This window comes from Pipistrellus kuhlii, unplaced genomic scaffold (assembly GCF_014108245.1).
Source record: "Pipistrellus kuhlii isolate mPipKuh1 unplaced genomic scaffold, mPipKuh1.p scaffold_m20_p_8, whole genome shotgun sequence".
Lineage (NCBI taxonomy): Eukaryota > Metazoa > Chordata > Mammalia > Chiroptera > Vespertilionidae > Pipistrellus > Pipistrellus kuhlii.
In genome coordinates this window covers 13,697,837-13,723,031 of record NW_023425584.1, presented here as the reverse complement: position 1 = coordinate 13,723,031, position 25,195 = coordinate 13,697,837, and the positions used below count along the sequence as shown (strand labels likewise).

Sequence of the window (25,195 nt, the reverse complement as noted above, 5' to 3'; positions counted from 1 at the left end):
TGACTTGGAGAGGCAGATGAATTAGTGCCAATGGGGCAAAGCTTTGTTTATATTGAGGATCTCTAATCAGAGCCAACAGTGGTTTGAGGAACTATAGATGAGCAGATATGTAGTTAGGCTTGCTTATCTGCAATGGGATGCTTTTCAACATAAGAGCTGCCCATACTTCCTAGCCCAAATTATATAGTGATCTGTAAAGAATTGAAACTTCTGATTCTAGCACTGAGGAAGAGGAGGAAGAATAAAGAGTTGCCAAGCCATTAAAAAGAAAGCTGGGTTTGGAATTGGTGGCGCAGGGCTAGCCTGAAGACAAGTAGTTAGGAAACACTGAACCATGCTCTACATTAGGGGTGTCGAACTCAATCAGAGAAGGGGCCAAAATCTAAAATCCAGCCTAAATCGCGGGCCGAATAGTTTACTGAACAGTCATAAACTGTCATTGTGATGGAAACGCAGCGGAGTGCAATGATGACAGCGCGGTGCGGGCCACATTGCAAGGCCTGGCGGGACGGATTTGGCCCGCGGGCCTTGTGTTTGACACATGTGCTCTACATCATTCCTTATACAGGGATGCCCCTAACCAAACTGTCTTAATAGGTCTGTGATCAAAAGCGAATTTAGTCACTAAAGTGCTATTAAAATGAGATGGGGTCCAATTGTTAAATACACTTTTTCCTTTATGTGTAGACATCAAGTGTGAAGACAGACATTGTTTTAGTTCTGATGTGAAATTACATTTGCTCTCTAACAAAATATTCAAGTTTGCTCTTTAACCACATTGAAATGACACTGCACAGAGTAATTTAAGAATATAAGGTATAAAAATAAAATTTTTATTGGGAAGAGGAAATCTTACATACAATTAGGTATAGAGCTGATGAAATGTATTACAATAATGAACAAATACCACAGATTTTGCAAGGGAGAAGTTAAAAGCTTAGAACAGGTTTCCATACACAATTTCTAAGCAGGTTTAAGTAACAAGATCCCAATTTGCATGTTGTACAGATCATTGAGGGAAAAGCTATTGCTTTATGTTTATTTCTGGTTCATCAATTCACTGTGTCATGTAGATGATCTCTGGTGATCCTGATCTTCTTCTAAAAAGGTTCTCTCCATCCATAAATGGGCACTTACCAAGAAGTCACATTGCAAGTAGGATGTTTTTGCTCTTTGTGAATTAATCAAATGCCAATATGCTTCTACATAAATGCCATGGTTTTAAAGACAGCTGCTTGAACCACATCTGGAAGAGCCCTTCCATCTTGAGGAGTGATTAAGTCATATGCATATGTGTGTAAAGAGTTTGGAAATGGCATTGGAATATGTGCACAGCATCTTTGTTAATAGAGTTTTAGATCTCATGTGAGCTAATAGAATCTGTAATTCTGGAGGTTATTAAGTAAAAGTAATTATCTATATGGTGTGGGAACCATCCTCATTTGGAGTATTCATTTTGCTTATTTCTAATCCCCAAACAGAAAACATCCAACAAGAACAATTTCATCTATATTTATTTAATTATAACAAAAGTAGAACAATGAATACCAAATGAAAAAGATATCCAAAAAAGATGATGCAAATGTTTAGAAACAGAAATGACTAATCAAGCTGAAGGAATTACCCAGATGACATTAAAACACATTTGCAAGTTATAATTGGTGATCAGTATAAATTAAATTTAGTAACTGAGTCCCAATTCACTAATAAAAGTTATGAAAATATTTTCAAAATGTTACATCCATAAATATTATATAAAGACCAAACAAAAAATCATATAAGAAAAATAAATAATGTATTCTGAAATAAAATACAAATCACACTTGTCATGTCATACTCCTTTTTCCCTCACATATAATTGTGAAGATTTGGTATTTTGCACATTCCAAGATAAAATGATGAAAATATATGTTGATGCAAATTTCTTCCATAAAAATAAATTATTTTGTATCTTAAATATTCCTATGATGAATCAGGACTCCAGTTTCACTAATAAAAATGTTATGAAGGCATACATTGCATTTGGTTTGACTCCTCAAAGCATGGCTGAAAACTCTCAACAAAGCATTGTAGGCTTTTTTTTCTCACACCAACTGACCCAGAATATATTTTAAGAAATGTTTATTTTCTGTGCATATTTGTTTTAAAATTATAAATTCCTGAGCACTTTTTCTTCTTTCTCCTCATCACTATCAGTGACATTGACTTGCTGGATGCCAGAGGGAGTTGATGTAGGAGCTGTTAAGACATTCTCCAAGACTCCGATGTCCAGCTGAGGCATGGGATTTAGGAATTCTTCCCCACTGTGGCTGTGACTATTATAGTAAGAGGTCCCATCCATGCTCTCACAACTCCGAGAATCTTCACTGTGTGTGCGTTCCTCTGGGTAGTCTCTGAAAGGATAGTCTCTATTTAAAGCTGAAAACATAGCCTCATGTTTTTGGTACCTGTCTTCATAATAACCAAGGCATTCTGGCATTGAACTTGGAAAATTTCCATAGCCAAAGGGAGGCCGACTATAGGGACACGTGCTGCAGCAGAAAGACAAAAAAGGAATTAGATCATGCCTTGCCTACAGGTTGTCTCGCTTACAGACTAATTGATCAAGTTTAACTGCATACTCTGGAAGGTTCCCAAGATAACTTTCTGCTACCAGGTCATGTATTCATTTGCTCTTTTACTACTGCTTAGCCCTAAGAGAAAACAAATGTTGAAGTAATAATCAGGTGACTCACTAGACTATTATCTATCATCAGCCTTCGGCTTCTTTTTGACAGCCTTGATAAAGAAAAATTACTTATCTGGTCCTTTCTCTCATGTTGCCTGGCACCATGTAAGGTTTTGGAAATACAGGCAAGTTCTGTGCTGTTTTAAAAACTGTCAGTAAGCAATGTAATAATTGTTCTTATTAATATTTTATAAAATTAATCTTTATTGTTGAAAATATTACAGATGTTCCCCCCTCCCCCCATTGATCCTCTCCTCCCTCTTCCCACCCTCTCCCCAGGCCTTCTCCACACTATTGTCTGTCCATGGGCTATTTATCAATATATAAGCATATAACTTCTTTGGTTGATAGAGTCCTGCCCTGCTCCCTTCCCTCTGAAATACATTAGTCTGTTGCAAGCTTCAATGTCTTATGAATATTTGAAACAAAACTCAGTGGTTGAGCATCAAACTATGAACCAGAAGGTCACAATTCGATTCCCGGTCAGGCTCAATCCCTGGTGTAGGGCATTCAGGAGGCAGCAGATCAATGACTGTCTCTCATCATTGATGTTTCTGTCTCTTCCTCTCCCTGCTTCTCTGAAATCAATACAAATATATATATTTTTTATATATATTTTATTGATTTTTTACAGAGAGGAAGGGAGAGAGATAGAGAGCTAGAATCGTCGATGAGAGAGAAACATCGACCAGCTGCCTCTTGCACACCCCCTACTGGGGATGTGCCTGCAACCAACGTACATGCCCCTGACCGGAATCGAACCTGGGACCTTTCAGTCCGCAGACCGACGCTCTACCACTGAGCCAAACCGGTTTTGGCTATATTCTTAAAAAAAGAACAGTTAACACCAGAAAGATTAAGAACTGATATTAAATTGTGGTTTTAAAGATCTTTTAAAAAAAAAAAAGTATTTTTTTTTTTTTGGAGGGCAGGAATGCGAAGAATTGGAAAAAACTATTTTGATGATTTTTTTAAAAAGGCAAAAACAATGATAATTTTTAAAAGGCAAGTCTAAAAATTCTACTATTCAAATTCATTTGTCAAAAAAAATACTTTTCTTTTTTTCTTTTTCTTTTTTTAAAGTATCTTTTCTCCCTTTCAAAGGCACAGAACAGGAATAGAGCAATTGCAGGAAGAGGTATATAGAAAAGTCCAACCAAGACTTCCCTGGGCTCATGGACTCCATCTAGTGACAGATAATATAAACATAATGATCTCAGAAAAACCTATAATAAGGTGGGTGTTTTATTTCATGCTCCCACATTAAAAAAAAAGAAGTCAACTTTGTTTCCTTCCCTTTAAAAGCATAAGTATGATGAACATACTAGACTCATCTAGAACATACTAGAACATCTCAAACTCTGGGAAAATATGGTTATATTCAGTGGTTTGGTGTCTCACCCTCCAAATCTCCAAGTGCCAGAGACCTTATTAAATATCACAAATATGAGGCCAAGTTTCTAAAATGCTTCAGGTTTCCATTCCTACTGCCACATCCTTATTCGGGCATTTTTAATTCAATGCATATGTTGTCCTGAACAATTGTGCTTCCAGCTACTATGACTTAGCTCCTGTACCCATTCTACCTTTAGGTCCCTCCGTCCATAATGCTTCAGGGGGTGCTCAAAGCTATCTCCTCCACCAAGCATCACATCAGCTAGAAACAATTCAACTACTACTTTTTTTTTCTGGACTAAATATAGGCAAGATACTAGGTAAGGCTTGATGGAGAATTTGTTTAGGCCTAAAATCTAGGTGTGTACTAGGCATGTGCTGAAGTTTAAAATGCAAACATCACATGGCTATATATTGGTATGTTTTTTAAAAAAAGTTAGTGTTCTATTCAGAGAATAAAAAATATTAAGATAAAGTCATATAGATGAAAATGATTAACTAGAAGCATCATGGTATAGCGAGAAAAGCATCAAACAGAATTATTAGAATAATAATATTAGTCAGCATCTAATAAGCATTTATTATGTTTTCTAGACAGTGGCTAAGGAGTGTATATATGTATCTTAAATATTCCTTGGAACCACTCTATGATATAGATTCTATAATATCTCCACTTTACAGATTAGGGAATGGATTTTAAAGAAATTAAGCAACTTTCTCAAAGTCATATAATTAGTAAGCAGTAAAATAGAATCAGGCAACCTGACACCAGAACTTGTTATCCTAACTACCACAACACACTACCTGGGCACTAGTTCTAGCTGTGCCACTTACACACCTGGTAATCTTAAATCTTAAGTTATCTGGGCCGTAGGGCCTCCTTATATAAAATAGGGATAATATTGTCTCTTTTTCTAATTTAAAAGGTCTGTCATAAGGAACTTGAGAGTAACTCAATGTATACTGAGTACTTTGGAAACCAGAAACACTTTCAATGTATAATTAGCCTTAAAAGAAGTTGCATTTAATAATGTATTGCTAAATATACACATACATTTTCATTTTGCTTTTATTTTCAAAAAGAAATAATGTAAAGATAAAATCTAATGAAAATAGTTAGCTATAGGAGGAGAGAAGAAAGAGGAAAGGAAATAAGAAGGGAAGCCAGACTTCTTAAAATGTACCTTTTATTATGGGGTTTAAAGGGCAAAAAAACTAATGATTTAAAAAAAAAATCTGAAAATTCTGATTTTTAAACCATATAAATATTTTATATAATTTTAAACAAATTTATTTTTTATTTTTTTATTTTTTTTAAAAGTGGCACTGATTTTTAGAGTGTAATTGTTTGTTTGTTTATATTTTATTGATTTTTTACAGAGAGGAAGAGAGAGGGACAGAGAGAAACATCGATCAGAGAATTAGCGATCAGCTGCCTCCTGCACACCCCCCCACTGGGGATGTGCCCACAACCAAGGCACATGCCCTTGACCAGAATCGAACCTGGGACCTTTCAGTCCGCAGGCTAACACTCTACCCATTGAGCTAAACTGGTTTTGGCAACAAACTTAGTTTTTAAAAAATAATCCTTGAAATTGAAAGCAAGTATACCCAAGTTTATATCAAGTAGTAGGTGTCTTAAATATACAGAGAAAAAATATTTTAAGATAATGTAAATCTGATATTTTCATTGTACCTTCCTGGTAAAATATAACCATGAAGAAAAAGAAACACAAATAAATTTTAAACTGCATTCAGTAATTTTATTATGATATCACTGCTTTGAAACTATTGATATTATTTTGAAATATACTCTCTTCATGTATATATGTATATGTATATCAGAAAAAACATGTTTGGTAGGATAAAGCAAATAAGTAATGATTTTATTATCATTAGTAACCAAGATTTTTTAGAGGAGAAAGATATTATGCACATAAAATCAAAGAACTTCATGTGAAACTCTACAATATTATATTTATTCTGGAAATATCAATATAAACTCAAATTTTCTCACAAAAATACATATTTTTACTGAAAAGACCTAGATACCCTGTTAATTCAGTAGCAATAAGCATGCCTATTGGCCAAATTGCTATTTCTAAATATCACTTTCAGTAAAAGAAACTTGGAACTTTGGTTAAAACGGTTGATTCTAGGTCTGGTATAAATAAGGGACAAGGTAAATCTGGAACATACTGTGTGAGAGAGCAAAAAAATTATCAAATCAAAGATCAAGGACACAGGAACAAAGCCAACTGGACAAAGAAATGGGAAAAATTGAGCATCAAAATATATAAATAAATGACTGCAAAGTATTAAAACATATCAAATGTAGAAAATAATGATATTCCTAAAACAACACAAGATTCATTGATATGTGGAAAGAATCAAGAGTTGGTCCTGTCCTTCCAAATTTTGAAGTAATCAAATAGTTGATGAGGAAAAGCTTTTCTACATAAAAGAATTCCAGCTAATGAATGAGTATGAAATCAGAAAATCATCATTTTGCAATCTCATGTGTCTAGGGTAACAATCATCTTAGCTACTAAAATAATTACACTGTTATTTCTCAACCTTAAGTGACCATTAGAATTACATAAGGAAACTTTGAACGAACACTGCTGCCCAGGTTCTTAACCCCCAAAGATTCTGATTTGGTCTGAGACTTTCAAGTGATACTACTGTACAGAAGAGAATATTTGAAACACTGCTTTAGGTGGGGAAATTTATGATTAGGTTGACAATACCTGAACCTACAGATCATTCTAACATCACGAATAAAAACTTTATGTACCTCTTGATGTGATACAATACAAAATACAAAACACCACCTATGAGCATCATTGCAAACAAACAAACAAACAAACAAACAAAAAACCTGAACCCAAATCTAATCCAGTTACAAGATATAACTATCATTTTATAGGAAAAATGGGTGATAGGGAAATGTTAAACAATACCCAAGGATGTACTAAGCCAAATTCAGGATGTGGGTAATTTCTTATTTCTTCAATAAACACATGGTATTAAAAAAAAATGGTAAGTACTATTGTAGCATAAAAGAGGCTTAAGAGCCATAATTACATCCAATGTGTAGTCTTTGCTTGGATCTTGCTTTAGACCACATGTGTCAAACACAAGGCCCGCGGGCCAAATCCGTCCCGCCAGGCCTTGCAATGTGGCCCGCACCGCGCTGTCATCACTGCACTCCGCTGCGTTTCCATCACAATGACAGTTTATGACTGTTCAGTAAACCATTCGGCCTGCGATTTAGGCTGGATTTTAGATTTTGGCCCCTTCTCTGATTGAGTTCGACACCCCTACTTTAGACAAACCAATTGTGAAAAGGCAGTTCTGAGACAATGGAGGAAAATTAAACAATAAGGAATTATTAATTTTTAGGTATGAAAATAGGCCATTTTAAAAAATCCTTAACTAGTAATTATACATACTGGTATAGTTACAGGTGAAGTTATATGATGTCTATAATTCACTTTAAAATACTTAAGACACTTTCCCCAAAAGGTAGGGGGAAATGAATAAATGAAGGAGCTAAAATGTTGATAATTGTTGAGGTTGGATGTTGGGTATATGAAGATTATTCCATCTGTTTTGCATATAAAAATGTCTATAACAAAATGGTAAATATGGCAAAAATAAAATATTTTTCATGGTTTCTCTGACTTGGTAATATACATGTAAAGTTCCTCCATGTCTTTTCATGGCTTGACAGTTAATTTCTTTTTAGTGCTAAAGAATTATTCCATTGTTTAGATGCACCACAGTTTATCTACTCACCTTATGAATAAAGCTGCTATAAACACTCATATTCTTGCAGGGGGGAGGGAGGAAAGAAAGGGAGGGTTCCCTCAGCCCAGCCTCCACCTTCTCCAACTGGGACATCGCTCTCACAATCCAGGACTGCTGGCTCCCAACAGTTCGCCTGCCTTCCTTCCTGATTGCCCCAACTGCTTCTGTCTGCCAGCCTGATTGATGCCTTACTGCTCCCCTGCTAGCCTGTTTGCCCCCAACTACCCTTCCCTGCAGGCCTGGTCGCCCCCAACTTCCCTCCTCTGTTGGCTTGGTCACCCCTAACTGTCCTCCCCTACAGGCTTGATCATCCCCAACTGCCCTCCTTTGCAAGCCTGGTCCCTCCCAACTGCCCTCCCCTATTGGCCATCTTTTGGCAGTTGTGTCCACATGGGGCAGCCATCTTTGACCACATGGGGCAGCCATCTTGTGTGTTGGAGTGATGGTTAATTTGCATATTACTCTTTTATTAGATAGGATGTTTCCAGTTAATTTGGATAAATACTAAGAAGTTGATTGCTGAGCACATGGTAAGAGTATTTTTTAGTTTTGTAAAAAACTGCCAAACTGTCTTCCAAAGTGGTTGTACATTCCCACCAGCAATGAATTAAGAGTTTCTTTTGCTCTACATTAGGGGTGTCGAACTCAATCAGAGAAGGGGCCAAAATCTAAAATCCAGCCTAAATCGCGGGCCGAATGGTTTACTGAACAGTCATAAACTGTCATTGTGATGGAAATGCAGCGGAGTGCAGTGATGACAGCGCGGTGCGGGCCACATTGCAAGGCCTGGCGGGACGGATTTGGCCCGCGGGCCTTGTGTTTGACACATGTGCTCTACATCATCACCAGCATTCTTGTCATCAGTGTTTTGGATTTTGGTAATTCTGATATTTGTGTGTTTAAATTTGCAATTCCCCAATGATATATGATGATGTGAAGCACCTTTTCATATACTTAAGTTCCCTTCTGTATATCTTCTTTGATGAGGTGTCCATTCAGGTGTTTTATACATTTTAAAAAAGACTGTTCATTTTCTTAAGAGTTCCTTGCATATTTTGGGTAACAGTCCATGATCAGTTATATCTTCCACAGATATTTTCTCCCTGACTATGGCTATGATACCACATTGTTTGATACTGTAGCTTTGTAGTAAGCTCAGTGCTCCAATTTTATTCTCCTTTTTCAAGATTGTAGGTCACTTAAAATTCCATATGATTTAGAATCAACTTTTCCTTTTCTGCAAAAAAGCCATTGGGATTTAAGAGAGATTGCACTGATTCTGTAAGTCACTTTGGGAAATATTGCCATCATAAAAATATTAAGTCTTACAATGCATGAACTCAGACATCTTTTCATTTATTTAAGTGTTCTTTAATTTCTTTCAGCAATGTTTTATATTTTTCAGTTTACAAGTCTTGTACCTCCTTTGTTAGATTAATTTCTAAGTATTCTTTTTGATGCTATTATGAATGGGAAATTATTTTCTTAATATCTTTTTTGGATTTTGCTCATTGTTCATTTCTAGTTCATAGAAATACAGTGGGCATCCTTATCTTGTTCCCAATCATAGTCCTCCATTATTGAATATAAATTTAAGTGTGGGCTTTTGATAAATGTCCTTTATTATGTTGAGGAAGTTCCCTTATATTACTATCTTGCTGAATAAGTTTGAAATTAGGAACTGATTTTTGTCAAAAAAGGTGTTAGATTTTATCAAATGTTTTTTTTCTGCATCAATTAAAATTACCAGGTGGTTTTGTTCCTTTGCTCTCTTAATGAAGTCTGTTGTAATAAGTTATTTTCAAATGTTGAACCACATACATTCCTGGGGTAAATCCCACTTGTTCCTGGTTTTCAATCCTTTTACTATGCTGCTAGATTCAAGGTGCTAGTATTTTTTAGTATATATTTTACATCTATATTCATAAGATACATTGGTCTGTAATTTTCTTTCTTGTGAGATCTTTGGCTTTGGTAACAGAGTAATATTGGCCTTAGAAGTGTTCCCTCTTACACTTTCTATAACAGTTTGATAGCAATTGATATTAATTCCTCTTTAAATGTTTGATAGAATTCACTAGTGCAATCTAGTCCAGGGCTTTTCTCTGTTGGGAGGTTTTTGATTTCTGATTCAATATCTTGATACAAGTCTGATCAGGTTTTCTGTTTCTCCTTAAGTCAGTTTTGGTAATTCATGTATTTGTCCATTTCATCTTTGTTGCCTAACTAGCTGATGTACAATTATTCCTGTATTATTCTATAATTATTTTTATACCTCTAAAGTAAGAAGTAATGTAACCAATTTCATATCTGATTTTCATAATTTGTCTTCTTTCTTTTAAAAAAAATTTTATTCATTGATTTGAGAGAGAGAGGAAGGGAGAGAGGGAGAAATGAGGGAGGGAGGGAAGAGGAGAGAGAAAAATGTCAATTTATTGTTTCATTTATTTACTACTATGCATTCACTGGTTGACCCCTATATGTGCCCTGACCTGAGATCAAACCCACAACACCTTGGCATATAGGAATGACACTCTAACTAACTGAGCTACTTGGTCAGGGATATATGTTTTCTTTCTTTTTAAAAAAAATATATATATATTTTATTGATTTTTTTACAGAGAGGAAGAGAGAGGGAGAGTTAGAAACATCGATGAGGGAGAATCACCGATTAGCTGCCTCTTGCACACCCCCCACTGGGAATGTGCCTGCAACCAAGGTACATGCCCTTAACCGGAATCGAACCTGGGACCCTTCAGTCCGCAGGCCGACACCCTATCCACTGAGCCAAACCGGTTTTGGCTCTTTCTTTTTTTTCTTAGTCTAGCTAAAGGTTTTGTCAATTTTATTGATCTTTTCAAAAGATCAACTTTTGTTGACTTTTCCCTATTTCATGAAATTCTCTATTGTTTATCTATCCTTTCTTTCATTTATCTCAAATCATTATTATTTCCTTCCTTCTGCTAGCTTTGGGTTTTCTTTTTCTTTTCTTTTTTAATATATTGATTTTTTACTGAGAGAGGGAGAGTTAGAAACATCGATGAGAGAGAAACATCGATCAGCTGCCTCTTGCACACCCCCTACTGGAGATATGCCTGCAATCAAGGTACATGCCCTTGACTGGAATCGAAACTGGGACCCTTCAGTCCACAGGCCAACGCTCTATCCACTGAGCCAAACCAGTTAGGGCTAGCTTTGGGTTTTCTTTGCTCTTCCTTTTTCACTTTCTTAAGGTATAAAGTTAGGTTGTTGATTTAAGATCTTTAAAAAAAAAATGTTTTTATTGATTTTAGAGAGAGAGGAAGGGAGACAAAGAGAGAGAGGGAAACATCAATGATGAAAGAGAATCATTGATTGGCTGCCTCCTGCATGCCACCCACTGGGGATTGAGGCCATAACCCAGGCATGTGCCCTAACTGGGAATCCAAGTGTGGCCTCCTGGTTCATAAGTTGAAGCTCAACCACTGAATCACACCGGTTGGGCAAGATCTTTCTTTTTAAATATAGGTCATTGCAGTTATAAACTTTTCTATCAGCACTGCTTTCACTATAAAATCCCTTACGTTTTTGTATGTTGTATTTTCATTTTCATACTTCTCAAAGAATTTTTAAATTTCCTTCATGATGGCTTATTTGACCACTGGTTGTTTAGGAATGTGTTGTTTAATTTCCATATACTTGTAAATTTTCTAGTTTTCTTTCTGTTATTGATTATTAGTTTTATTCCATCATAAATGGAAAAGAAACTATGTATGATTTCAATATTTTAAAGTTTTTGAGACTTATCATGTGATCTAACATATGGTCTATCCTACAGAATATGTCATGTGCACTTGAGAAAATTATATATTTTATTATTAGATGAAATATTTATATATATACTTGGTTCAAAGTATTGTACAGTCTTCTAGTTCATTACTGATTTTCATCCCATTTTTGGATGTATAGTTTTCTATCCATTATTTAAAGTTAAGTATTCACAGAAAACATTGAAAAGCTGAAATAAGACAAAGATACAACTCTTGCCACTTTTTTTCAACATAGTATTAGAAATTATAGCAAGAGCAATTAGGCAAGAAAAAGACATAAAACTGTCTCTATTAGTATTTGACATTATATATAGAAACCTCTAAAGATTCCACCCAAAAAACTGTTGGAACTAATCAATTAATTCAATAAATTTGCAGGATAATCAATAAACAAAAACCAGTTGTGTTTCTATACACAAATAACAAAATCTCAAAAAAATTAAGAAAATAATCTCATCTATAAATGCATCAAAAAGGATAAAATACCTAAGAATAAATTTAACCAAGGAGGTAAAAGACTAAAACACTGAAATCTATGAGACACTAATAACGAGATTGAAGAAAACACAAATAAATGGGATAATATTCCATGTTCATAGACTGGAATAAATAGTAATTAAAATTTCCACACTATCCAAAGCAACCTACAGATTCAATGCAATGACTATCAAACTTCCAATGGCATTTTTTTTTTTTAGACACACAGAGCAAACAATTCTAAAATTTGTATGGAATCAAAAAGACTCCAAATAGCCAAAGCAATCTTGACAAAGAACAACAAATATGGAGGCATTATACTCCCTAGTTTAAAATTATATTACAAAGATACATAATCAAAACAGTATGCTATTATCATTAAATTAATACATAGGTCAATGGACATAATCAAAACAGTATGTTATTATCATTAAATAGATACACAGGTAAATGGAATAAAATAGCCCAGATATAAGCCCACATGTGTATGATCAGTTAACTTATGACAAAGAAATCAAGAATATATGGGGGGAAATAATGTCTTCAACAAGTGGAAGATTACCACATGCAAAAGAATGAAACTGGACCCCTCTATTATATCACAACACAAAAATCAACTCAAAATGGATTAAAGACTTAAACATCCTATATAATAAAAGCCTAATATGCTAAGTGCCTGGTTGTCTGATCATCCATTCAACCAATCAAAGCATAATATGCTAATGATATGCTAAAGCTGCTCAACAGCTTGCTATGATGTGCACTGACCACCAGGGGACAGATGCTCCAACTGGTAGGTTAGCTTGCTCCTGGGGTCTGGCCAATCAGGACTGAGTCAGATGGGCCAGACATGCCCTGGAGTCCTCCCACGGTCCCTCTCCAGCTGGCCAACTTCCCACATCGCTCTCTCCCCCAACCTCCTGATTGTGCACCAGTGAGGTCCCTTGGCCTGGTCTGTGCCCTCTCACAATCAAGGACCCCTTGGGGGATGTCAGAGAGCCAGTTTCGACCCAATCCTGCAGGCCAGGTGGAGGGACCCCACTGGGACACGAATTCGTGCACCGGGCCTCTAGTAAGAACATAAAATTCTAAGAAGAAAACAGAGGCAGTAAGCTCCTTCACATTGGCCTTGGCAATGATATTTTGAATTTTACACCAAAAGCAAAAATAAGCACATGTCCCTACATCAAACTAAAAAACTTCCATACAGCAAAAGAAATGATAAGTTCAGGTAGGTATTACATTGTTAACATTTAAGTTTCATATTTCTAGATAGTTACAGCAGAAGGTATTCCACGTTAGCTAAGTCTAACATATTTGTTTGGAGCCTTTAAGTTACCTCCTCCATAAGATTTATGCAAAACATTGTATATATCTGTAGATGTGCATTATTATGGGAAATGGCCCACAACTTCAATCAAATTCTTAAATAGACTTATAACCCAAACAAAGGTAAAGGATAATTGCTTTTAATCTTGATATGTTGTTTTGAAATTTTACAGTAAAGATTCTATGTATTCTCATAAACCTGGGAATTCTTTGGACTTACCTTCTCATACATTTATATGTATGTATGTATGTGAATACGATATATATGCATAAATATATATGATAATATTTTCTATATATTTTAAACTAACAAGTTCCCATTTGTCTTTTATATCCTTTTTATATACATAATTTCAATAAACTTTTAAACTTATTTACTCAATGGCGAACAAGAAAATATCTTAGATGTCTTTTCTTTATATAAAACTATAAATACTATAAGGAGGAGAAAGAAGTGGTGTAAGGGTGAGGGGATAAAAAAAGAACTAAATTTTTTTTTATTAATTGAGAAATTAATGTAGTACAGGAAGAGATTGTTTTAATAAGCACAGCATAAAGATGGTTAAGATTTGTTAATATTTGAAGGGAGAAAAATGTTAGCTCTCAGAGCTAAGGATCAGTACTTCTAAGTCCTTGTGTTTTATAAAATAACTCCTTGATTATATGGCTAACCTCTTAGATTTTTACTTTAGATATACAGGCCAGAATGGACTTCTGGAAAATATTTATATGTGATATATATTTATATAATTGATATGTATAGCAAATGTCATTTCAATTATGGTATTGAAATGATTGATTAATTCCACACATGAATAGATTAGAGTAAAGGAGAATATTCTTTATAGAAGATTCTGTTATCAGTTGGTAGCAGAGACAATAAGAAAATTGAGGGGGACTCAATTAAATTTGTTATTTAGGCAGGCTGGATTTTACTGAAATATGCTATCTAAACAAATATTAGTAAGATTATCCATTTCCTTGGGGAAATTATCATCAGATACATACATGCATGTAGAAGTTAGAAAAGCAAACAATGTTATAATTTACAAGGCTGGTCTTCTCTTTTGGAAAGAGTATATGCAGTATATGCAGTTTAATGTTTATAGCTGACCTACTGCTTTGACATTCTTAAACGAAATACACCAGACCTACCAACTTAGAATCTGCATTTTAACCAGATCACATATTACTCATATACATATAATATTTGAGAAACCCAGGTCTATACAGTAAGGGGGATGACTAAATAATCTTAAGGTCCATTATAACTATTTTCTCATGGAAAATCAGATCTGGCAACACTTGCACCCATATTTCATGTGACAACAGTTGGCTAGAGCTGAAGCAATCGCCGCATTAGATGGGGCATATACTCTCTTTGGCTCCCCCAGTCCTTATTTAGCCCCCCTTCATGTATTTATGTTAACTGCTTGGCCCCTATTCAGCCTCTAATCTAAATTGGATTCCAAGCAGAATTGAGAAAGTCCCTTTTTCAGTAAAAAAGAGATGCCTTCAGAAGTGAAAATTCATTAGATGTATTTGTAGGTGAAAAGAAATAAAAGGTCATTTACCTTGATGGGAAGTAGTGAGGTCCAGGCAGGAAGTAAGGATGATGAAAAGAGAATCGAGGTGGTGTCCCAAATAGTGTGGCTGGATGGCCAAGAGCAGGGGTCTGGTAGACACGTGAGTGTGGAAGAGGAGGAGCCTGAGGGATTGGAGCACCTCTGGGACAAGTGGAAACGCTTGGATACTCCTTAGGAGGTTGGATGGGCGAGGTTGCAAATCTGGCATGGGCAGTACTTGCACTAGTTGGAATCCTATTGGTGCTCTCCGGAGAGACAGGTGTAGGTCTCTTTACAGAGTGACTGGCTCCAGAATGCAGCTGATGAGTGTCCGTTTGGGAAGGCCCAGCAAAGCGCTGGGGTGAGAGTGCTGGCCGGAGGGGCAGATTTGGAGCCTGGACGGCCACCTGGGCAGTACTGGAGACGGTAGGCTGGAAAAGTGTGATGGGACTTAGACGCTGGACTGCAGGTGTGGGCAACTGGATGGCAGGTGGGGCTTCACCTGCAGAAGTAAAAGAGCACAGGTCAAGCATTAATTGAGACACTCCATGTTTCAGTTGAATTTAATAAACTCTTCAACCAGAAGCCTTCGTAACCACCTTACCTAACAGCATCACTAATATCAGTCCCCTCTATTTAATTCCTTTATAGCATTTTGAAAACACTGAAGGCATCCTTGTTTACTTATTTTATGTTGTTTGGTTTCTTTTTCTCACCTAGATTCTAAGTGCCATGAGAAGAGAGACTTTTTGTTTTGTTCACTGCTGTTATATCCAGGGCTCTAAATTCTACTTGATATTGAATAGATGCTCAACTATTTTTTAATGAATAAAATTGAGTGGTGAAATACAAGACAAAAACATGGAATGTTGGTATGTATATATAAATGTTTCTAAAATAAATAATGTGAAACCACTAACAGAGGTTACTTTTAAGGAGCAGATATCTGGGAGGAGAGACAGGGCAGTGAAGCAAAGAAAAAGCCAGATTTTCATATTATATTTGTCAATACTATGTGAATTTTCTATTATCTAAATATATTAATTTATTTTTTAATATTAATAGAGTTTTCAGTGTAGTGGAATGCATAATTTGTATTTTATTTTGTATAATTCTGTATATTAAACTAAATTATAAATGGCATTTAATTTTTTAATTGAAAAAGCTAAAGAAGCAATTAGTAAAAATTTTTTACTTTATTGCATTCAATGTGAATACAGTGGGAAATTCCCAAGTGAGAACAGGATTTGCCATGGGTTAATTTGTGGTAGATATGAAAGGAATCTTATAGCAGCAGGGCATGACAGATATGGCAGAATTTTTAAATGCAGGTAAAACAACTGTTTTTGATCTTCCCTGGTAATTGTCTTTCCTCAGAATTGCATAAAATACAGTCCGCCCTTGGTATCCAATGAAGATTGGTTTCAGGACCCCCTTGAATACCAAAATCTGAGGATGCTCAGTTGACCCTTTGTATCCAATGATCGAAAATAATATGTACTGTTGGTTGAATCGTGGATCTAAAGCCGGCTGATACAGAGAGCCTATGGATTTATTGGGGAAAATATCTATGCATAAGTGGATACATGCAATTCAAACCCAAGTTGTTTAAAGATCATCTGTATATTGTATAAAACTGTCAGCTGCTTCAAATAAGAACATTGATATATTTGTCTCTGTGCAAACATACAGCATTTAATGGTAAGTAAAAGCAGATGGGAGGGAAAGGTTTTAGAAAAAGGAATTAAGAGAAGAAACAGATTGTGAAAATAGAAACCATAAATAATATAACAGACAAAACAAAGTAAGTTAACAAAAGCATAATTAAGACTCCGTAAAAAAGCCACTGTTCTCAAAACAGCCTGGTACTGGCACAAGAACAGACATATAGATCAATGGAATAGAATCGAGAACCCAGATATCAACCCAAATCACTATGCTCAATTAATATTTGACATAAGAGGCACGAATATACAATGGAGTCAAGACAGTTTCTTCAATAAATGGTGTTGGGAAAATTGGACAGACACATGCAAAAGAATGAAACTAGATCACCAACTTACACCATTCACAAAAATAAACTCAAAATGGATACAGGACTTAAACATCAGACGGGAAACCATAAAAATACTAGAAGCATCCACAGGCAGCAAAATCTCAGACGTATGCCAAAAGAACTTCTTCACTGATACTGCCCCTAGGGCAATGGAAGCTAAAGAGAAAATAAACAAATGGGACTACATCAAAATAAAAAGCTTTTTTACAGCAAAAGAAACGATCAACAAAACAACAAGAAAGCCCAAGGTGTGGGAGAACATATTTGCAAATAATACCACTGATAAAGGTTTAATCTCCAACATTTACAGACAGCTTATACAACTAAATAAAAGGAAGATGAATGATCCAATTAAAAAATGGGCAATGGACCTAAATAGAATATTTTCAAAAGAAGACAGAAGGAAGGCCAAAAGGCACATGAAAACATGCTCAAAGTCACTAATTGTCCGAGAGGTGCAAATCAAAACAACAATGCAGTACCATCTCACACCTGTCAGAATGGCCAACATCAACAAATCAACAAACAACAAGTGTTGGTGAGGTTGCGGAGAAAAAGGAACCCTCGTGCACTGCTGGTGGGAATGCAGACTGGTGCAACCACTGTGGAGAACAGTGTGGAGTTTCCTCAAAAAACTGAAAATGGAACTCCCATTTGACCCAGTAATCCCACTTCTAGGAATATATCCCAAGAAACTAGAAACACCAATCAGAAAGGATATTTGCACCCCTATGTTCATAGCAGCACAATCTACAATAGCCAGAATTTGGAAACAGCCTAGGTGCCCTTCAGCAGATGATTGGATCCAAAAACTATGGTACATCTACACAATGGAATACTATGCTGCCATAAAAAAGAAGGAATTCTCATCATTTGCAGCAACCTGGATGGAATTGGAGAACATCATGCTGAGTGAAATAAGCCAATCAATGAAAGAGAAACACCACATGACCTCACTCATTTGTGGATGATAAAGATCATTATAAACTGATGAACCAAGAGACAGATATAGAGAAAGTAAAGCAACAGGCAGACTGTCAAATTACAGTGGGGAGGGGAGGAAGATCTGGGGGAGATAATAGATCAACCGAAGGACTTGTATACATGCATATAAGTACAACCAATGGACATAAAACTCTGGGGAGGGAGGGGATGTAGGGGAGAGAGGAAGGGGGGCAAAAAAAAAATCAATAAAATATGTAAACATTAAAAAAAATAATAAATAAATAAATAAAGACTCCGTAAAAATACAGGCTTAAAGAGAGCCTGCCAAGAGGGGAGGGTAAAAGTGCCTGACTGGGCTGGGAAAGAACAAGGATATAAAATCAGCGCTTTCTGCATCTTTCTTTTCAGCCTAGACATCCTGAATGTGACTTCGTTGCTATCAATTGCTAAACTGTTATAGAAAAAAAGGTGAAAATGCATAAAATTCTAATAAATCAAATTTCAAGATACCTAAATCACTCAGCACATAGAGGTGGCTTTATTACCAGAGGATCTGAGCAGGTAGCTTTAGATAGTGGGTGTATAAAGCTCTGCCTAATATGTGGTTAAAATATGTTCTGGAAGAACAAACCAATGATGGATAGCTTTAATTAATTTGTGGTTCTTAAGTGCAACAGACAAAAAGAACTCATAAAAGAGGAGAAATATAGGGAAAGACAATATTACGAACCAAATATTTGGTAGAAAATAGATTACTTCCATTGCTTTTCTAGGGCAGCAAGAGAACAGTCTTAATGATCAGTCATCATTACTAAATTCCAGGACACGGTGCCTCATACCCCATTAGTGAGGCATTCTTTCGTGCTGATAGTAAAAAGCCACTCCTATTTCCTACTGAGTGACCGCAGACATTTCCTGCATTCCCTGCCTATTCTATGGGCTCATCCTGATTTGCTTAAAAGGTTTGAATCTTTACACTTGGTATCTTTGCCACTTTGGCAAACCAAGTTCTTTGACGTCTACTGAAAATTTTCCTCCTCTTATTTAATGTTTTCACTTTCTCCATCCCCCCCCTCCCAATATTGTTTTTCTAAATTCTTAAGCTAACCAAAGCAAAATTTCAACTTGAGGTAAAATTTTCACACAGCTATTTAAAGATTCATAATCTACAATAAAACCAACTCACCAACTGGATGAATGATGGTGTTTTGTAGGCTGGGAATTACCACAGAGTAGGTAGGGGAGCGGTAAGGATAAATTGTTGTAGGATTTGGAGAGGTGATATTCTGTGTGGTACCAGAAAATACATTGGAAACACTTAGAGGGAAGCGTTTTCGCTTCCCTGGCCGAGGCTGATAAACCCAACCTACAGAAGAAAAGAAACTATTTTTAATTTGAACACATGGACCCTATGTAGCCTTTAAATAGTTCTTTACACATAGGCTGGAGCAAAAGTAGGTCTACAGTTGTAAGTATGCAAAAGTTTATTCTTGTATTAGTATTTATTAATTATTGTGTTATTTTCCATACTAACAACTGAAAACCTGGACACTGATTTCTGCATTGTTAGCTAAGTTTTTAAAAAATAAGTTATTGTCTAAAGTATCTTTTCCAGCTATATAACACTATTTTATGCATTTTAGCATATATATCCATATAGCTTCTAAGTAGTGGACAACATTGTGATAATTAAAAGAAATTAAAGTTAAACGTCTTACATCCAAACACATGGAATCTTAGTAAATAAAAGCATTAAGTCTGAAACACAAAGCTTTTCTGCTACCTATAAAACAATACCCCAGCAAGACAATATCTGTCTTAAAGATACAATTGCCCATATCTTACACTGAAATGGTCATAATGAGCAATCACTATTTTTATGCCTAATTTAGGAAGATTCACTCACCTAGACTTGGCAGTTTCCAAGTCCGCAAATAACTAAATTTCCTCCCAAAGTCATAAGAGTGGCATTATGGCAGTTATAGCTACAGTATAACCAGGAGAATTGCTCGTTCCCTATAATTGCTGCCTCTGACTTCCCACCCCCAGAACCTCTTTGCTCATACTTTAGAAAAAAATCATTCTTTTTCTACCATGCGCAGTTACGCTGGCTGCTAACCCAAGCTTAATCTATTAAAAAAAAAAATTTTTTTTTTAATTGATTTCAGAGAGGAAGGGAGAGAGAGAAACATCAATGTTGACAATCATTGATTGGCTGTCTCCTGCATGCCCCACACTGGGGACTGAGCCCACAACCCAGGCATGTACCCCGACTAGGAAATGAACTATGACCTTCCTGGTTCATAGGTCAATATTCAACCACTGAGCCATGCTGGCAGGGCCCAAGCTTAATATTAATGTCCACACTGCTGGGGAAGAAATCAAAATTCATTTCAAATTAAATCATGATGAGGATAAATCTATCAATCAAAAGGCAGAATTAGGTCCTGATAATCATATAATATTAAAATAGAGCATGGTGCAAATCCCAGCATTCTCATTGCCTATAAGTGTGCATGCTTTTTTTTTTTTTTCTATTGCTATAATTTTTAAAACTTTGTTTTCTAGTATGTTTACAAAACTATAGCCTAGAATCCTGGAGCTTTTATCTTTATAAGTTTATATCTATATATTTAATCAAAAACACAATAAAACTGTATGTCCCTGGCTTGCATTCGTTAACAAATAAGACTAGATAGCCCTCTAATTGGTTCTGTTTAAAGAAACTTATGCCCAGTATCAATTCAATCATTAGTATAATATTAGCCATTGTTCGTTATTGTACTTATCAGATTAGACAAATGATTACACATTTTGTCTTTCAATCTCAGCCTAGACAAATCTTTACCTAAATAAATTGATTTAAAAGAAATTAGAAGCTTTATTCATTTAATTACCAGGAAATTCCTCTCTGTGCTTTTCTTTAATCTTTTGTGCTTCATCATAATAAGGTTTCTTTTGTTCTTCACTAAGTTTGTTCCACTCCAACCCAAGCTGGACACTGATTTCTGCATTGTTAGCTGCTGGGTTAGCTTTGGCTAGTGCTGGCCGGTGGATCCTTGCCCAAACCATAAATGCATTCATGGGTCGCTTCACATGGCCATTTCTGTCCTTACTGAAGGGAGTATCTGGTATTCCTACATGACAAAAATTAAGAGACTAAATTAATGTGTTTCTCTCTCTCTCTCTCACACACACACACACACACACACACACAATTTTAAAGTGAAATGCACCTCCATTTTTATTTTTTAACTATCTAAATATACACTTGAATATAGCCAAAGAACTGCCAGGGTTCCAGAACTCCTCATTACCCCTGAACTCAGCATTCTAAACTATAGTTTAGAATGACTCTTTTTCTCAAAATAATAATAAGATATTGTGGAATAATGTTGAAGACAATAGATTGCTGAATTATTACTTCTTTGAGCTTTATCAATACCTCTAACAATTATTACCATTTACTTCCCATTAAAAGCTATTCTAATAATGGGGGACACGAATTATGACTTAATTGATGACTATAATCCTAGCACTAGGTAGGTGTTCCCAAAATGTTTCAAGGAACTCATTTACATGCCGTTGTAGTGTCCATTCAAGCAAAATATTTATAATATTATAATATTATGTTAATTATATTTCATTATGAAGGTGAAACTCCTACCAATATGTGTCAACAACACTAGTCCCATGACCTGGGAGGAAAATAAGAAAAGTGACTTTTTAAGAATCACAGATCCAGTTGATATTACAATAAAGTAAGTTGACTAAATTCATATCTCTTACATAATTCACCAAAAACAACTGTCTATAAACTTCTTATATTGTTTCTCTTTAGGGTTACTTGATATATGAACAATTTTTTAATGCACAAAGGGTGAAATAAGTATAACAAAGAAAGCTTTCCCTTTCCTTTAAAAAACAAAAATATTTAAAAACTACTCAAGTTAAAAATTAGAGGGTTGAGTGAAGAGAAAAAGGATCAGTAAAGTAACAAAAACAATAAACATGAAAGTTAATGAAAACATGAAGATTAATATAACTTATGACATTCATTGACATAGTGTTTTGTCTGAAACCTTAAAATAAGAAATATTCTAACTATATATTTGGAAATAATGGATAGAATAAAATATCTACTTGTAGTTGTTACCACTGTATTAGTCACTTCTTTGAAAACATTTTTTTAGCTTATTCTACAGTATTTTCATTTTCCAAATTTCTCTAAATCCTTAGCTTTTATAATTCTAAAATGCTACATTTAATCATGCACTGTTTTCTTCCAGAACAATGTCAACTGTTCCTTTTTAAAGAAGAAAAATCACCTCTAAACTATTTTATTTTAATAATAACCATTTTTTCATTAAACACATTTTTTCCTTTGGCTTCTTGATACATGTAAAATATTGATCTATTATAATATTTTAAAACATTATCTGTAACATAAAAACCGAGGGTTTTGTATTATCTAGCAAAAATATTTATATTTTTGTGTAGTCACATCTAAATCTCAACTTTGTTGGGCCTTAGATTTTTTTTAAAAAAAGGTTTGGTAATCTTGAACTTGTTCGTGTATTTTACTGGTATATGTACAAGTCAATCAGAAGTGATACCTGTGCAGACTTTGCCCTGAACAGAATCAGTTCCATGATTTTATGTTTCTAGTTTAGGCTTCTGAACTGCTTGACATGTCAGCTAATGGGGCAACATAAACGAAATCTGAAAACCAGATTCCCCTGCCGTCTAATACCTGCGTCTGAGGGAAGCACGGTGAGCGGGACATCTTTGGTTTCAATTTTTACAGAAGGCTCCAGCAAGGATTGCATTTTAATAGGCACCGGTGTCAAGGGCACCTTGGTCAAGCGTATCAGCTCTGAAGGTGGAGGCCCCTGAAACTGGATCTGGGCCCCGGGGGAGACCGTGTGGAGAGTCAGAGGGATCCTGAGGTCCTGCTGGTGCGGCCCGAAGGCGCTGGACGGCTGCGCCAGGAGGACCTCCTTGCTGCCATGGACCAGCCCATTGGACGCGGGCTCCCGGTCGAGCCTGCAGTCCTCCTGGAGTCTCTCGGGCTCCTCCGTTTTGATGATTCTCTCTCGGATGGCCGTCATCAGGCTTTTGCCTTCCCCGCCTTTCTCCGCGGCCCTCGTGTCCTCCTCGGCCTCCAACTTGCTCTTCTTCGGGTCCCCTCGGCGATTGTCCAGGGCCGACCCGGGGCCTTCCGCAGCCTTGGCCGTCCTGGAGGCCCTCGGGCTCGCCTCGACGGCCCTCCGAGGCCCCACGGAGGAATCCAAGCCGGGCCCCAGCTCCTGCTTCTCCGCCTTGACCTGTAGCACCTGGGGCGGCACCGGGTGCAAGTCGGGCTTGCAGGGCGCGCCCTCGGAGGTGGGCGGCGGCGGCGACAGCGGGGGCGGCGGGGGCAGCAGCGGCACCTCCGGCCTCAACTGCAGCAGCCGCGCCTGCGCGGGCGAGGCGGCGGCGGCGTCTTCGTCCCTGGCCGGGGACGGCGGCGGCCCTGGCGGCGGCGGCAGCAGCACCTGCTCCGGCTTCACCTGCAGCAGCCGCCGCACGGACGGCTGGACGCCCGACGCCGCCGGTCCTTCCCCGCACGGCGAGGCCACGGTCGCGATGGCGGCCGCGCACGGGGCTGGGGGCGACTGAGGGCGAAAGGGGGTGCCCTCGACTGGCAGCTGGGGCGGAGCGGGGCGCAGTGGACGCGGCGGGGTCGCCCGCGGCAGTTGGCGTGGCTGAGGCGACGGCTCGGGCCTGACTCTCTCCATGGACGTAGGGGAACGCCCCGGCCTGGTCCCAGACGGATTGTGATCTCAGCCGTTTGTTGGCGACCCTGCCCCTCGGGGCCCCCCCGCGCTCCCCTCCCTCTTTCGGTTAAGACCCTTCCAAAGCCTTTGCTACCCAGAACCCTACGCGGTTCAAAAAAAAAAAAAAAAAAAAAAGCAGGCCCTCTGTGCGTGGCCTCGCCCAATCACAGGCGTCCCAGCGCCCAGGACCGCCAATCAGAGGCGCGCTTTCTGGACTCCTCCCGCCCTCCACTCTCGCCTTGTGCCGAGTCCTCGAATCACCGGCGCCGGCGGGCACGGCCGCACGTGCTGCCCATTTTCCCCTGTTTCCTCGGACTCTCGAGTTCTCTGATGGCCGTTGTTGTTCTTAGTTACCCCTCCCCCGCCCAGAGCGCGGACAATGGTGTTGCCCAGGAGACTGGGGGTTCTGTGCCACGGACCGCCCCGGGGATGAAACCACGTGAGTCCCTTACAGGAGCCTGGAGAACCCAACCCTGCGCGTGGTTGGTTTGTGCGGCCAGGACACACCATTGATGCTCAGGATCACGGGGGCCTTTTGATTCTCTGCCAAAGAGAAAAGTGGGGGGATAAGGGGGGAGGCCTCGAGTTTGCAACTTCGCAATAATCCCATTCGTTGATTTCCTTACTGGGAAGAGTGTTGAGCTTGGTGCGATTGTGCGAGATACACTTGACTTGAATCACCAGTCCTGTAGGCCCGACCTGCTAATATTCAGATGTTAGCTAACCTTTGATTTCCTATCTAAGTGAACTAATTTAATGTCTTTATTCGATAAAGGTCTATTCAGATTTTATGTTTCTCTTTGAGCCAGTTTTATCATTTATGTCTATGAATTTTCCCATTTCATTAACGTTGTCAAATGGTTGGCATGAGGTTGTTCATATTTCTTTATATTCCTTTGAATTTTAGTAGACTTCAAATGTTTTCCTCTTTCATTCCTAGTTTTGGCAATTTGTATCTTTTCTCTCTCTCTTTTTTTTTTTTTTCTTGGTCATTTTACTAAAATTTCATCAACGGTATAGATCTTTTCAAAAAACCAACATTAGTTTCCCTGAGTTACATCTCAACTTCACCTACTTCTTTAGGGTTCCTTGCCTTTGCTGCGTTCCCAGGCTCTCCCTTTCTTCTGGATAATGCTGTAGCCCTGTAAACAGTCTCCATGCTTTTCACTCTTATCTCCTCTACTCCAGCTCCCAGGGATCTTACAAAAAGACAAATCTAGCTTTGTCATAACCCCCTCTCCTAAAATCTTCCATGGCTC

General features: G+C 37.4%; 1 protein-coding gene across 1 annotated transcript; it reads right to left on the bottom strand.

The window, feature by feature from the left end:
- Window positions 1-1,496: 1,496 nt before the first annotated feature.
- Window positions 1,497-23,897, bottom strand: SOX30 (SRY-box transcription factor 30). Its single transcript, XM_036424383.1, has 5 exons — window positions 22,871-23,897; window positions 21,015-21,254; window positions 19,304-19,483; window positions 15,126-15,618; window positions 1,497-2,531 (listed from the first exon to the last, which is right to left on the bottom strand). Exons 1-5 carry the CDS (start codon window positions 23,895-23,897, stop codon window positions 2,150-2,152), a joined length of 2,322 nt encoding a protein of 773 aa, XP_036280276.1. The 3' UTR covers window positions 1,497-2,149.
- Between the last annotated feature and the right edge of the window lie 1,298 nt (window positions 23,898-25,195).

Excerpts from the sequence above, each read along its gene's own strand:
- SOX30 (XM_036424383.1), bottom strand. The coding sequence starts at position 23,897 with ATGGAGAGAGTCAGGCCCGAGCCGTCGCCTCAGCCACGCCAACTGCCG. Across the intron at positions 21,255-22,870 it reads CGTGCTTCCCTCAGACGCAG|GAATACCAGATACTCCCTTC; the intron begins GTATTAGACGGC and ends TTTGTCATGTAG. Across the intron at positions 19,484-21,014 it reads GCACAGAGAGGAATTTCCTG|GTTGGGTTTATCAGCCTCGG; the intron begins GTAATTAAATGA and ends TTTCTTCTGTAG.